The sequence below is a fragment of the Vulpes vulpes genome, chromosome 15, assembly GCF_048418805.1.
Source record: "Vulpes vulpes isolate BD-2025 chromosome 15, VulVul3, whole genome shotgun sequence".
NCBI lineage: Eukaryota > Metazoa > Chordata > Mammalia > Carnivora > Canidae > Vulpes > Vulpes vulpes.
This window is the reverse complement of record NC_132794.1, coordinates 7,947,300-7,961,280: the sequence shown is the minus strand read 5'-3', so window position 1 is coordinate 7,961,280 and position 13,981 is coordinate 7,947,300. Positions and strand designations below refer to the sequence as shown.

Here is a 13,981-nt window from a genome sequence, read left to right as displayed (position 1 = left end):
GCCTGTTCCAGCCCAGCTGTGGGAAGGGGCCCGGGTCCTGGTCACGCGACCGCACCCAGCAGCAAAGGAGTCGGAAGGAAGACCCCAGCCAGCGGCCACGCTTCACAGCAGCCTTGGTCCGGACAAGGAAGGGGGGACCTGAAAGGGGCCGTGGGATCCCAGATTGCAGCCATCTGCCGCAGCCCAAACCTCTGCCCGCGCGTGGAGGTAATCCTGTCCCCCAAAGTCTTAGGAGAATTCGGCCCGGGGATCGGGAATCAGAGGCTCCAGTGACGGAGGCAGAAGCGTCGCCAGGGCTCTACCTCCCACCAGCCACCAGGACACCGACTGGAGAATTCAGGCACAAATGCGTTGGCTCTCTCACGTCCTATTTCTGATTTACCTCTTAGGTGGCTGAGAACGGAACCAGGCCCCATTTCTGGGGAGCTCTGCCGGCCAAAAGGTGTTCCTGCCTATATGGGCATTTCCCAAACAATACACTGTTAGGGACTCACGGTCCAGACTCCCCCCTCCCCTCCCCTCCCTCCCTCTGCCCACCCCCCTCCCCTCCCCTCCCCATCTCCTCCCCCTGCTCTAATGGGAGGATCTGACACCCCGGGCCTCCACAGCGGACACCCCCACCTCCGGCCAGGCAGGGCAGCCGGGCTCTCCTTCCTAACGGGTGGGAGGTGTTCCTTCCCCGGAAGGAAATGGCCAGCCTGGGGCCCTTGTCGGCCGCTCAGGATCGGATGAAATGAAAATGAAGGCAGCCTGGGTGCCGGCAGGTCCTCGGTTATTCCCGCAGAAGAGCACTCGACGTATTTATATCCACAAAAGCAGTTTACTGAAGAAATTATATAGCAATAGACATCCCAAACCTTTTCTCAAAATTCTCATTTAGGTGTTGTTTTTTATTTCATTAAAAATGATTCCTACCTTTGAAATCTCCCAGAAAAGTACGGCCTCTTTGTTTCCCGACGTCTAAACACGTTATCAAAGACAGATCATTATTAACGTCGTGTGAACCTAAGAGGAGGTTCCTAAGCCACAAATGCAGTCTCCGGGAACCAAACTGGAAACGACTCGGTGAATAAGCTGTATCGGTCCAGGGGCGAGGCCCCGGGATAGAGCCGTGCCCGAGTCGGTCTGTTGGCTGGGGGCGGCACACGTCACCGGGCGCTGTCCCAGGACGGTGGCGGCGCAGCGGGGCCAGGGGGCGCCTGGCTCAGCCGGCCCAGGGGCAGGGGCTGTCAGGGAAGGCGGGGCCGCCAGAGCCGCGCCTCGTTAGCTGTGGCCCCGCAGAAACGGCTGCCGCAGGCTCCCATCCACTGAACCACAGGGCTTCACCTGACAGGCCCAGTGCGTCAGGTCCGGGCATCTTCCCGGCACCACCCGGTGCGGGCCTCCACCTCCTGCCCGGGCCCCGCCGCCCGCCGTGCAGGCCATCCGACGGCGACAGGTGCGACGGCCGCTGGGTCCTCCTGTGACAGCAGGGACGCCTCGCTCCCGTTCCTCCGAGTTCTGAAGTCATCATGAAGCGTGTTATAAAAGGACAGACCAGAGCGGCAAAAACGCCCCAGGGCTCCAGCGGCTGCGCTCTGCGGCCCTCGCTCTGCGGCCGTCGGTGGGGCCTGCCAACACCGGGCGCGGCCCGGAGGCCGCTGTGCTGCCGCGGGCTCGGCCACCTCGGGCCGCGAGGGTTCCCTGCCGCCCCCAGGACCCCGCTGCCCGGCCAAGCTGCTCCCTGAAACGGCCCGGGAGGTCGGGAGCCAGGGACTTCTGCTGGCCGCGGCACGATGTGGCCAAAAACGGTTGACAAGTCCTGCGGAACTTTCCAGGAAAGGTCTGATGAGAGGAGCCGCCTGGACGCAGACGCCTCAAGGAAACGGGGGACAGCAGTGGCCGTAATCTGAGCGGTCGGGTTCGTTTCTGATACAGAATCCTCAGGAACACGAGCCCGCGGCCTCCCCGCCCGCGCTACGTCCTGCAGAGCTTCAGCGGGAAGTTCTCCGTGATGAGGTGATCCGCGTGGAGCAGCACGACGACGTTCACCTCAAATTCTGGGAAGAGAAACAGGGGCTTGGTGCTCACCGGGCCCCACGGCAGAAACCACAGGCCAACCGCGCCGCAGGCTCGCAGGCTCGTGGGGGGGGGGGGCAGCCGGGTGCCCTGGGGGCTCTGTACCCGCGTCCCACGGACGGACGTCGCCCCGAGCCTCCAGGAGAAGCGGCCACGGCGGCTGCACGGCCTCTGCCCGCCTCTGGCGCGCTTGCCCCACGTCAGTGTCCCCTCGCCCTGGGACGGTGTCTGCTTCCCAAGCACACTGCCCTCGTCCTCGGTCTTTACCAGAGGGAACCTGCCATAGTCCTTGCTGTTCACTCACACTCGTGCTCATCTGTACACTCCTGACAGTTCTTAATGGGAGGGAGCATGCGCAGACCGGCCCAGCCAACAGACCGCGTCCAGCGACAGCGCACAGCCTAACTGCTGTTCTTGGGGGGGAGGGTGTGAACCCACCCGAGGCACCTGTTTAAAGAGCCGCCTCTTGCTGCCAAGAGAGCAGGGAGCTTCGTGCCAAAGGCAGGAGGCCGAGCACCGAGCAGCTCGGCCCCACGGAAGGGGCTCTGTGGTCGCCTCGTCTGAGGCCCCAGGCTGGAGTCCCAAGGATGACGTCCCCATCGTGGGGCTGGTGGCCTTTGCCACGCATCAGCCACGACAGGAGCTGGGCGCCAGCAGCACGTCCCACTTCTGTGCTCACGTTCCGCCCAGGCGCCCTGCACGTGGAGCGGGTTCCCGCTGAAGGCCGTGTGGTCAGCCCAGCAAGGGTGAAGGCCGACACTGGGCGTCGGGCACGAAGGGCCTCGCTGCCACCCCGGCTGAGGGGCGGGTGGCGAGATTCTGGGGAAGGATCCCAGGGCACGCATGAACGTTACAGGGACGCCTCCTAAATCTGACAGACATAGCAGGCAAAAATTTAGGTGCTTTGAGTACAGCAGGGAGGAGAAAGAAGTTTAGGCCTCTTCAAGTTTACGGGAGGAACTAAGGACTGAACAGATGAGCTCGGCCCTCTAGCTTGGACTCAGAGTACTCTGACCTAGACACCTCGGCAGCGCGCCTGCGGGAGGGTACGAGGCAGGGTGGGCGGGGGCGCTGGGCTGGGGGTCTGGGCACGCTGAGGGCACTCACCCTGCGCCCCGCTCCCGGTGCCACAGGCTTATACCACCTGTTCCACAGTAACCACGCTCGCAGGTCCCGAGGGAAGTCCTGGCAGCCTAGCTGGGGCCACACCTGAGCCCGGGCTGTCTTGCGGCAGGTGGCCAGCCTGGCCGGTATTCGACAAACAGCTGAGTCTGTGACCCTCTCTGCTCCGGACGCAGTGTCCCGACCCCTCCTGCGCTCGCTAGGCCACCACGCTGCCGACAAAAGCCCTCAAGGGGCTCCCCAGATATTAATCCTGGGCAGTGACCAAGACATCCCAAGCTGGGGGCGCGGAGGCCTCCGCGATGATGAAGGCTAATGCTGGGCTGTCACAGGCAGGTCCCTGCTCAGATGCCACCTGTCAGAGGAGCCTCCCTGGCCCCCCACGCTCCCTGCTGGCGTCCCTCCCGCGCCTGCCATCCCTGCCCAGGGCCCACACCCATGGGCGCACCGTGGGGGCCAACCAGCCTGCGCAGGGGACTCGGGCAGGCCCCCGGGGCTGGGAGCTGGTGCACTTACCCACTTTGAAGTTGGTGGTCTCCAGCGTGGGGCAGGTGAACAGCCGCGGGAAGACCATGTGGATGGGGACCGAGAGGCCCCGACAAACATCGCCGTCGGCGATCTGGATGTTCTGGATCTCGGTGGCGTCTCGGGCGTATCCTTCGGCGCACCCTGCGGGGAGGGCGCCGCGCGGTCAGAAACAAGTGATCCACCGACCCTCGGGGACTCCGTGAGCCTGGGTCCGCACACTCAGCACCCCTGCCACTGGCTCTGCAGTTCTCGTAAGGGCGGGGGGGGGGGGGGGCGCTCTCACTTCCGCTTCCACCCACGGGCCAGCTGCTGGGCAGAGGGCAACGGGGGCGGCGAGGCCCTTACCGCAGGTCTCCACGCGGACCAGCTGCAGCTCTATGCTCTTGATGGCGGCCTCCGAGCTCTCGACCACCAGCTCCCCTGTCAGCGGCTGCGTGATGACGCAGTTGGTAGAGTTGAGATGTCCCCGGATGAGGAATTTGGGGAGCAAGGCTCTCTGGAAGACAACAGAAGACATGGGGATGGAGGGGCCAAGGGAAATCGCTCCACAGTCAGTCACTTGGTGCAAATAAAAACTGAAAACGGAGTTGGACCGTTTCTATAAAACCTGCAGGGACCCTGTTTTCCAAATGGGAGGCCCTGCTTTGTTTTACTTCCTTCTTCTGTCAAGGTCATTAACAGGCTGAATTATTCAACAACGGCCTGCAGCCACCCGGCGGCCGACACCGCCTGGACAGAACGGCCGCAACCAGGGTCGGCCGATCCTCGGTCAGGTCTGGAAGGCTCCTTCTCGCCAAGCAACACGACGTAACAACGCCTGAGGAAGTTGCCAGGACTGTTTGCAGGGAACCAGTCACGCTCCCCTAAAAGGTTTTAAAAGGAGAATCAACTGAAAATGCTCCCGATTACGCAACTTTGAAAAGCCAAGGTACTTGTTTCATTGCAAGGACACACGAAGAGAACAGTTTTCATCAATGTTTGACTAAATAAAATCTCCTGGACCTTTTCCCTGTAGTGGTAGGACCTGGTCACGGGTGGATGACGCTGTGTTTGTGGGAAGAGGATCTGAAGAGTCAGAGGCAACGGTTCTAGCAGCTTCGCCTCACTGGCCCCGGGTTCTAGAGCTAAGTCGGAGTTTAGAACACCACGTCTCACAGAAACAGAAATGCAGCCGCAAACGTGAGCCACGTATGTAACTTACAATTTTCTAGTAGCTCTATGTTAAAAAGAGGAAACAGCTAAAATCAACCAATATGCCCTAAATATCACTTCCACATATCATCAATATTAAAAAATGACGTTCATAGTGTTTTCCTCTTTGAAATCCAGCCAGCACCTCCCCCCTGCAGCCCAGCGCCGACCAGCCCCCTGCAGGGCTGGTGGTCACTGGCTGGGGCTCACGGGGCACGCGGCACAGCGCAGGAAGCCGACAGCCCCGGAGGTGCGGAGCTCGAGGAGAGTCTTGATTCCAAAGCTCTAGAAACAACTACAAGTAAAGAAGCTATTTGTTTAGAAAAATAAAAAGCAGCAGCAATCTACATTAAAATTCTTTCAGACAATTGATGGAAAAGAAAAGGTCTCGACATCCAGCCTAAGATCCTGGCTGACCATTCGTTTTACCCTCTCTTCCGAGGGGCATGGTGTTAACATACATAAACGACCCCGAGAAAGGCTATGCGGAGCGCCACGTGGACACAACCCCAGTGACGTGTTTCTGTGCCTAGAAGTGCCCAGTGAGGCTCCCAACAGCTCAGGGGGCCGTGTCCTGAGGTTGCCAGCAAGAGCTCTGCACGTGAGCGTCCCCTGGCAGCCCTGAGATCAGAGGCGGTGCCCACCCAGGGAGGGAGTAGTTGGTGGTGCCCATGAGTGGTCTCTGGAGTCAGCACGTGCCCAGGCTGGCACCACAGCTTCCCTCGAGGGGGACTTCCCACCCAGCATGCTCCCAGAGCAGGCCGGGCGAGGCAGGGCAATGTTCCTAGTCATTTACAGCCACCACGCAGGACAACGAGGCTCTCGCCCCAGAAGACAAGCTACCTGTGCACCCTAACAGAGGGCCCACAGGGCCGGAGGCCTTTCCCCCAGCAGCTCCTCTGTTGGAATGCACATTTACAACCAGAAGGACAGACTGTCATTTGGGTTGAGGACAGTCTCGTTAACAAGGCCACATGTATTTGATCCTCATCTATGAATATAAGCTGACATCCAAGAATCAACAAACCTTTGAGGAAAATAAAAGCAAAAAAAAAAGAGTCACACATTCAACAGAAATGACCAGCCACTAGGAAACAGAGGGGAAGGGCCGTGAACCTGCAGTAGAAGAAGGGGCTATCTTGGAAAAGAAACGGGCTTGGAGATGAATCACAGTTGGGCTACAAACCAACCGAAGAGCAAATGAGTGAGCTGAAAGTCTGCGCCGACTCTCCCATGACACATCCAAGAGAAGTTCACAGAGCTGAAGGAAAGGCAGCCGGCAGACTGACTAATTAAACACCAAAATCCAACAAAGGCTTTGAAATTCCAGAACACTAAGGATGGGGAGAAGCTGGATGTTCTCGGGGCTGGGGGAAAGGGAGAGGGAGGAGAAACAGATGAGCTCACACGAATTTGGGGACCAGATCATCAGTATCACCAGGCACGAGAAAACCAGGGAGCTACTCTCCAAGTTTAAGGGCAAATGAAACTGAAGCCAGAAGCTTCCATCTACCAAGACAATAGAGGTCAGTGTGAGAGCAAAGTCAGGTGTCTGACCTCCATTCAAGGATGTAAGTCCACTCCTACCCTTTCTGAAAGAACAGCACTAGGATGTACTCCAGCAGCACAAAAAATACACTGAAGAAAGAAAAGGCTGAGAGGAAGCAGTGGTGAGCAAGGACATGGTGAAACTTCCAGTAATTAGTGACGGCTAAGTCATCACTGTGACACTTCGGGCAACTATTAGAAATGGTTTCTTAGCCGACAGAGGCTCAATACTGGGAAAAATAAAACAGATAAACTGGAGCATGGATTTCTGACCATTCCAACAAATAAAGGGTATATGTGGGAGGAAAATGCAAAAATGTTACAAACCCTCTGGCAGAAGGTTCTTGTTCTCAGTGCTGTTCCTTAAACTCATGATTGTCTCTGTATGTCTGAACATTTGGGGGTGGACTATTAGGAAAACAGAGATAGGATGTTAGAGGAAAAAGGAGCAAGCAACGGTATAAAAACAGAAAAAAAAAAAACCCAAAAACAACCCTTATGACCTTAACCAAGGAGAGTAAGGACAAGTAAAAAGAAAAAGAAAAGCAATAAAGCAAAGAAGAGAGTACAGGACACGATGTAAGGAACACCACAAACTATTTCCCAAGATCCGGCCAGGAGCCCCTTACAAGACGCACTGGCTTCTGCTCCTCTTCCTCACTCCAGTCCTATCACTAAGTTTTATGTTATTTAGGTTCTTGGCAGGAAGAAACACAAACCCACCTAAGAGCACGGGCACTACCTAGGGTGCTCCTGGGTAGCTGTCAGGCTAACAGCCAAAGCTGGGGACAAGCGGGGCAGCGAGATCCCAGCCAGCAAGCCGAGGCCTGTGGTGACCACCCATGCTCCCTGCATGCTCCCAATCACGTCAAATCCTTTTGAAGGAACAAGCTGATGGGCCCATGGGGGACTCGTCCTCTCCAGAAACTGGAGAGGGGAGAGATGGTAAATGGATTTTCAGAGAGGCTCCCAGGATGCACCCCTGCCTCAGTGGGGCCTCCCCAGGAAGGCCGATAATGATTCCTGGGCCTCGGACCTCCCACACTTGCTGATCAGCAGGATCCAGAGCAGAAAGCAGCAGTAGAGCAGGGGGGAAAGCCATGCCCTTGGATGACAGAGAGCAGGTGGCCAAATAAGAAGTAAAGGGGTGTGGCTCCCAGGCTGGGCGTCAGGGGGTGACCGGGGCTCAGGGAAGTGGGGCTCTGGGCCCTACAAGGTAGACTGGGGGGAGAGGGGGCGAGGGGAGCACAGTGGGCAGTCAGCCCCCCGAGCAGCTTTTATGAAGCATTCTTCTAAGTACTTACTGAGTTTAAAAAGAAAGAAAGAAAGAAAGAAAGAAAGAAAGAAAGAAAGAAAGAAAGAAAGAAAGAAAGAAAGAAACAGAAAGAAAGAAAGAAAGAAAGAAAGAAAGAAAGAAAGAAAGAAAGAAAGAAAAAAAAAAAAAAAAAAGAAAAAGAAATCAAAATTGAAAATCCAGTCTGGGGATCCCTGGGTGGCTCAGTGGTCGAGCATCTGCCTTTGGCTCAGGGTGTGACCCCGGGGTCCTGGGATCAAATCCTGCACTGGGCTCCCTGCAGGGAGCCTGCTTCTCCCCCGTCTGTGTCTGTGTCTCTGCCTCTCTCTCTCTGTGCCTCTCATGAATAAAATCTTTTTTTTTTTAATAAAATCTTTAAAAAAACAAAGAAACAAAGAAAATCCAGACTGTTCTGGGTACGGACAATAATCAGAAATTTCGTCTTGCTGCGACTTGATACACAGACACAGAGCGTGTCCGTGGGATGCGGTCCCTAAGCAAACACCCCAGCTGGCAAGCGTGAGGAGCGCCGTACCTCTTTGACGTTCTGCAAGGTTTCAGGCGTGATGGTGAAGTCCACGGGACTCGGGGTCAGCTTCCCCTTCTGAGGCTAAAACGGGAGGTAAAACCAGAATCAGCCGCTGGAAGCCAAGAGTTCCGCAGGCCACGGTCCCCGTTCCCCTTTCAAGGAAACGAAGGCAGCCTAATGAACCGGGGAGGACTCGGTACTCCGAGGCAGGCAGGGGGTCTAAAAACACTCTGCCAAGACACTGTGCTCCGTTCTTTGTCACATTTCTCCACCCCCCCATGACTCAGTTTCCTCATCTGGAAAACGAGGGAACTGCTTTCTCAATCTCTCAGGTCCAGAAATTACAAAATTAGACCTACGAGCCGAGAGTAGTGTCATTAGAAGGTGTTTATCTTAAACCTCTCTCGGAACGAGGGCTGACACCGCGTATCATATCCACCGACGTGCTCCTGAGTCAGCACGGTGACCCCAGGCGGTGCTGTTACTGTCACTGTCCCACTTCACAGAGGCGGACACTGAGGCACAGCGCGCGCACAAGCTTTTTCAAGTGGCAGAGCCGAGATTCAAGCGCAGGTGGTCTGGTTCCGACGCCAGCGCCGTGACCACTCGGCTGCCACCTGGAAGACTCCCTCCGACCTCTGCACGTTACCGCAATCACTAACGGCGGTCATCTCCCCGTCACACAACCGCAGGACGCGCCCGGATGGCCCGGCTGCGTCAGGGCAGGCCTGGCCTGCTTCTCCCCGTGCTGCAGGAGGGACACCAGCCACCCTGCCAAGGTTACTCATCTGCCAAAGCAGTACAACGGACTTCCGGTCAGTTCCAGAACTGGAATTCTAAGGAATATTCTAAGGAATATTAATTACTCTTATTAATACGTTTGTGAACATACTCTTTTGTGAATAAATTCTTCTTCCTCACAGGCTTGTCAACCAGAGATCACATGTGGTCTGGCCTCGTGAAATCAGTCCCAAAGAGCAGGCTTTTTGGAGGCCGTGAGCTGGTAAACTGCTGGGAGCAGAGAGGAGGCCCCGAGAGCTCAGCCCCCGCTGCCCGTCCCGAGCTGGCCTCTGTGGGGGCTCTGCAGCCATGAGCGGGCTGTGGGCCCTGGGTCGGGGGCCGAGGGGGTCCTGGCCTGGAGCCCAGCTCTGGGCAGGGAACTGAATTTGGGCTCATTCTCCTTCACAAAGGTGGAGGCTCTTTTTGCAGAAGACATAAAAGGGTATATGTCTCTTTTAGGGAATAAACCACATTAAAAAAAAATTTTTTTTTTTTGTTTCAGTTTGATAGAAAAAAAGAAAACATCTCAATCACATCATTTCCAAAAAAGATAACTATTTGGGGGATCCCTGGGTGGCTCAGTGGTTTAGCGCCTGCCTTTGGTCCGGGGTGTGGTCCTAGGGTCCCAGGATCGAGTCCTGCGTCATCGGGCTCCCTGCATGGAGCCTGTTTCTCCCTCTGCCTGTGTCTCTGCCTCTTTCTCTCTCTCTGTGTGTCTCTCATGAATAAATAAAATATTAAAAAAATAACTATTTAAAATATTTTCTATAACACACTTCTCACTGGAAGAGTCAGTTAAACACAGTAACCACTAAAATTAAGAGGGAAACTATAAATGTCAGAAGTCTTAAAAAGTTATAAGAACGATGCAAATAAAGGACATCAGTACTACCAATCTTATATACAGGAGATTTTACAATATTACACTTTTGCTTAACCATGACTAAAAGACACCTGTGGATATTTCCGAACAGTGTAAAAGAGATGGAATCGCAAATTTTCCACAAACACCAACTGCCTCACCTCGGAGCTCCATCGAAGCCCCATTTACTAAGGCACGTGGCAAAGATCATGGGATACGTGTGGGATCCCCAGAATGCGGAGTCCCGCTCATGCCAACGAAGCTATAGGACGCGCTGGGTGAATGAGCCAAGGAAGGCTCGTGGCTCTAGTGTCTGTCCAGGTGGGGTGGCCCCTCGACGTGGCCTGCAGCCCCAAGAGTCCGTGCCCTCAGAAGCAGGGGTCTCTTCTAGCCTGGCGAGCTCAGAAGCGGTGTTTCCGAGGTGGCCCAGAGAGACGTGCTCCCGCACAGCTGGGCTCTGTTCACCTGGGCGCCTCTAGGAACCCCGGTCTGGCTCTCTCCTCTCCCTAAACTGCTCAGAATAAAAGCAAAGGCAGATGGAGGCGCTGTCAGTCACTCCTGAGTGTTGCATGATGACCAAGGACTAGCACGTATGGGCTGCAGAGGACTCTGCTTTGAAGTCACCCAGAGTCACCTACAGCCAAAGGGAGGGCGCTCCAGTTCCCTAAGTTGGCATGTGAGAGGAAAGTTTTGTTTTTTTTAAAAAAGATTTTGTTTATTTATTCATGATAGACAGAGAGAGAGAGAGAGAGAGAGAGAGTCAGAGACACAGGCAGAGGGAGAAGCAGGCTCCATGCCAGGAGCCCAACGCAGGACTTGATCCCGGGACTCCAGGATCACACACCCTGGGCCAATGGCAGGCACCAAACCGCTGAGCCACCCAGGGATCCCCTTGAGAGGAAAGTTTTAAGAACGTGTCGTCACTGCAAAATATTAGCAGAAGGTGTTGGAAGAGGCAAGCCGCTCTGGCCCAGAGTGTCCCCACGTGTCCTTGCTGGGCAGACCAAGAATGTAAGGCCCTGACCATCCCTTATCTGGGTCGGGCCATTTCTCTGGGTTGTGTTCGCCGCAGCCACCTCGGGGAAGGATGTCTCTCTCCGAAACGGCCTTGCTCACTGCTTGCTCTAACACAGGTGGGCTCCCAGCCTGGTGCTCCTCAGGGGCACCTCAGTGGCATCTGGGCCATGGCATTGCCCTGTGGGATTCTGGGCCCCAGCAAAGAGGGCACACGCCACTGTTGGTGCTCTGACCCTGCCAGGAGAAACCAGTCCCTTGTCTCTGACCCAGCAGCCAGGACACAGCACCAGGCTGACTTACCAGCCTACAAATGGGATAAAACACCAGACCCTACAGAGGGTCCCCACTATTAAGCCCGGGGCCCCCGAATATAGCTTACAGCAGAGTGAACGATGAATTCGCAGGTCTTTGTCAAGTCCTTGGCCAACAGAGACCGCCTCATGTCACAGCGCAGGGTATACTGGAGGGAGAAGTCGGAGAAGACAAGGTTATGTTCATGTGACTCACTTTCATCGTGGAATTACATTCAAAGAGACAAGTCAACATTCTTAGGGAAACTGGGTCCAATTACTGTGTTATCTGAAATTAATATACCTAACGGGGAGCCAACGCTCAAAACGGGGAGCCAACGCTCAAAACAAAATTCCTCGGCCTATGCCCACAGCCGTCCCAAGGCACAGGGGCTCAGCTGCAAGACAGGGGAAGACCAGGGTGACAGAAGAGAGCGTGCACTCCGAAGCAAGAGCTAACTCAAATCCAGGTGTCCGCGTTGCTGGGTGAGCGCTGCCAGTCAGACAACTGCTCTGAGCTTCGGCTTCCTGCTCCATGAAATACGGGCATGAGGATCTGCTTGCAGCAAGAGCCCAGAGGGACTGTGGGTGTGGGTGTGTGGGTGTGTGTGCAAGGTACTGGCATACGGTCAGGCATAGGGCAGCTCTCCGTGCAACGGCCGCTATTTTGTAAGCAAGGATTGGGAAGCACACAGAAAGGCCTGGAAGCCCCAGACAGCATCTCGCATGGCACAGAGCACCCAGGGACACAGGGCTGAGCGCACCTGCGCGGCGGTCACTGCACCGGGGGCCGGACTGAGACCCCACGCAGGACCTGCAGTTACGGAAGAGCAGCGGTGCTCAAGGAGCCAGGACCCCAGGGCAGCTCAACACCGGCTCTCCGTACTTTAACCTTACGGAGGAATAAAGAAAGGAAACCCCTTTTAGAAGTTTATTTTGGAAAATCCCAACATATGCAAAAATAAAGAGAAGAGAGACGTCCCCCACGTCCACGAGGCAGCTTCCAGAGTGGTCAATGCACGGCTCGCCTCACTTGACCATTCTCCCCGGCTGCCTGCACACGGACCCCGTGTGCCAACCGAAGCGGACAGGCGAGGCAGCGGGCATCGCTCTAGCTCTTGGCTGCGTTCAGTTCCTCTGCTGTCCCTCTGCTACTTTTCGGCACCAGCCACTGCCGGTTACCTCCTGCAGGACAGGCCCTGTTCTCCCCGAGGGAGAGCCAGCCCCTCTGCACAGCTGGTGCCCCAGCCACGAGCTCCGACCCGGGACCGCTTCTTCACACCCGTCTGTGGGCTGACAGGCTGACCGGTAACAACATTCTACAGCGTTCTACACATGATCCCTGTCTTCAGGCTCATTAAAAAAAAAAAAAAAAAAAATGGGGGCACCTGGGTGGCTCAGCGGTTGATCTGCCTTTGGCTCAGAGCAGGATCCCGGAGTCCAGGGATCGAGTCTTGTATTGGGTTCCCTGCATGGAGCCTGCTTCTCCCTCTGCCTGTGTCTCTCATAAATAAATAAATTTTAAAAATCTTTAAAAAATAAAAATAAAAAAAACAAAATCACAGAATCCATACGGAAGAAAGTTAGCTGTTGTCTTAAGGATCATGTTAAAAATGATTTATATAACTGGGACTGTGTGCATGGGTGAATCAAGAAGCTGCATCATTATGAACGCTCTATCCACATTACACAGGAAGTTACTCTACATTTAAGGTAACACTGGGAGATTAAAACACTTAAAAAAAAAAAAAAACCTTGTCTGCAAGGAAGGACCTTTTCAGGTACATATATGTATGAGATTCTTTTGAGATATCAATCTAGTCTCCCCGACCCGATAAGCTCCAAGAGGCCTGGTGCTGTCAGATTCACATAGGTGTGTGTGCATGCACGTGTATGCACACGTACATCTATGCACACGTGTATGCCTGTATGTGTTTTCATCTTTCTCCTGTACAGCCCACACCCTGTCTAGCACGGGCAACATTTTGTTCAGGCTTGCCTGCTGGCTCGGATTCTTTTCCCATCTTTAGTCTCAGGGGTTTGGCGGGGCGGACCTCCCCGCAGCCCTCCTGGGAGCAGAAGGGACCGGTAAGCCAGGGCTGCTACTGGGAATGCTGGAAAGAATTCTTTTGGCCGGGGATGCCAACCCAGTAGATGGGAGGCTGCAGCCGCTTGCCAACAACCAGCCTGGCCACGGCCAGGGAAGAGCCTGAGCACGAGGTGTGTGCGGAAGGCCAAGCCGAGTCACAGCTGGCTTCCCTGGAACGGCCGGCTCGATGATCTATGATATCTCTTTCTAGGCTAAGTCAGTTCGAGCTGGATTTCTATAACTTGCAAAGGAATCAGAACAACAGGCATCAACTTCTGGTCACGAAATGTTTTTAAGCATGAAAGCAATAATTAGTAACATGGGGCAGCTGCTAAGTGCATGCGGGGAGAAAGGTGGAGAAAAGAGGAACACGGTGATGTTCTGTTCTGGGAATCACGTTGATTCTTTCACATGTACCATCTCAGTGGATTATAAGGACAGTCACCAAATAACTCCCTCATTCAGCCACTCAGCAAAAACGTACTTGGAGCATTCTCTGTGCCCGGCCCTGTGCTAACTAAGCACTTCGTGCCAAGGCCTCATTAATCTCCTAGGAGGAGAGGTCGTGGAGGCTGCCCAGGGTCACAGAGGTGGGATTTGAATTTACACCTGCCGGTTGCCAAAACCCATGCTCTGAACCCTTACGCAATGCTGTGACTCAAGCCCAGATCTG

The 13,981-nt window shown here is 55.0% G+C and overlaps 1 protein-coding gene across 2 annotated transcripts in view; it reads right to left on the bottom strand.

Annotated features, from left to right (window-relative positions):
• Window positions 1–858: 858 nt before the first annotated feature.
• VPS26C (VPS26 endosomal protein sorting factor C) overlaps window positions 859–13,981 on the bottom strand; it is a 45,818-nt gene continuing 32,695 nt past the window's right edge. For both annotated transcript variants that reach the window (XM_072740556.1, XM_072740557.1), the window contains 5 exons: window positions 11,309–11,389; window positions 8,277–8,351; window positions 4,054–4,204; window positions 3,697–3,849; window positions 859–2,039 (listed from right to left, as the gene is read on the bottom strand). In XM_072740556.1, the coding sequence (XP_072596657.1) occupies window positions 1,957–2,039; window positions 3,697–3,849; window positions 4,054–4,204; window positions 8,277–8,351; window positions 11,309–11,389 (543 nt within the window). In that variant the 3' untranslated portion in view covers window positions 859–1,956. The remainder of the gene's footprint in view (window positions 2,040–3,696; window positions 3,850–4,053; window positions 4,205–8,276; window positions 8,352–11,308; window positions 11,390–13,981) is intronic.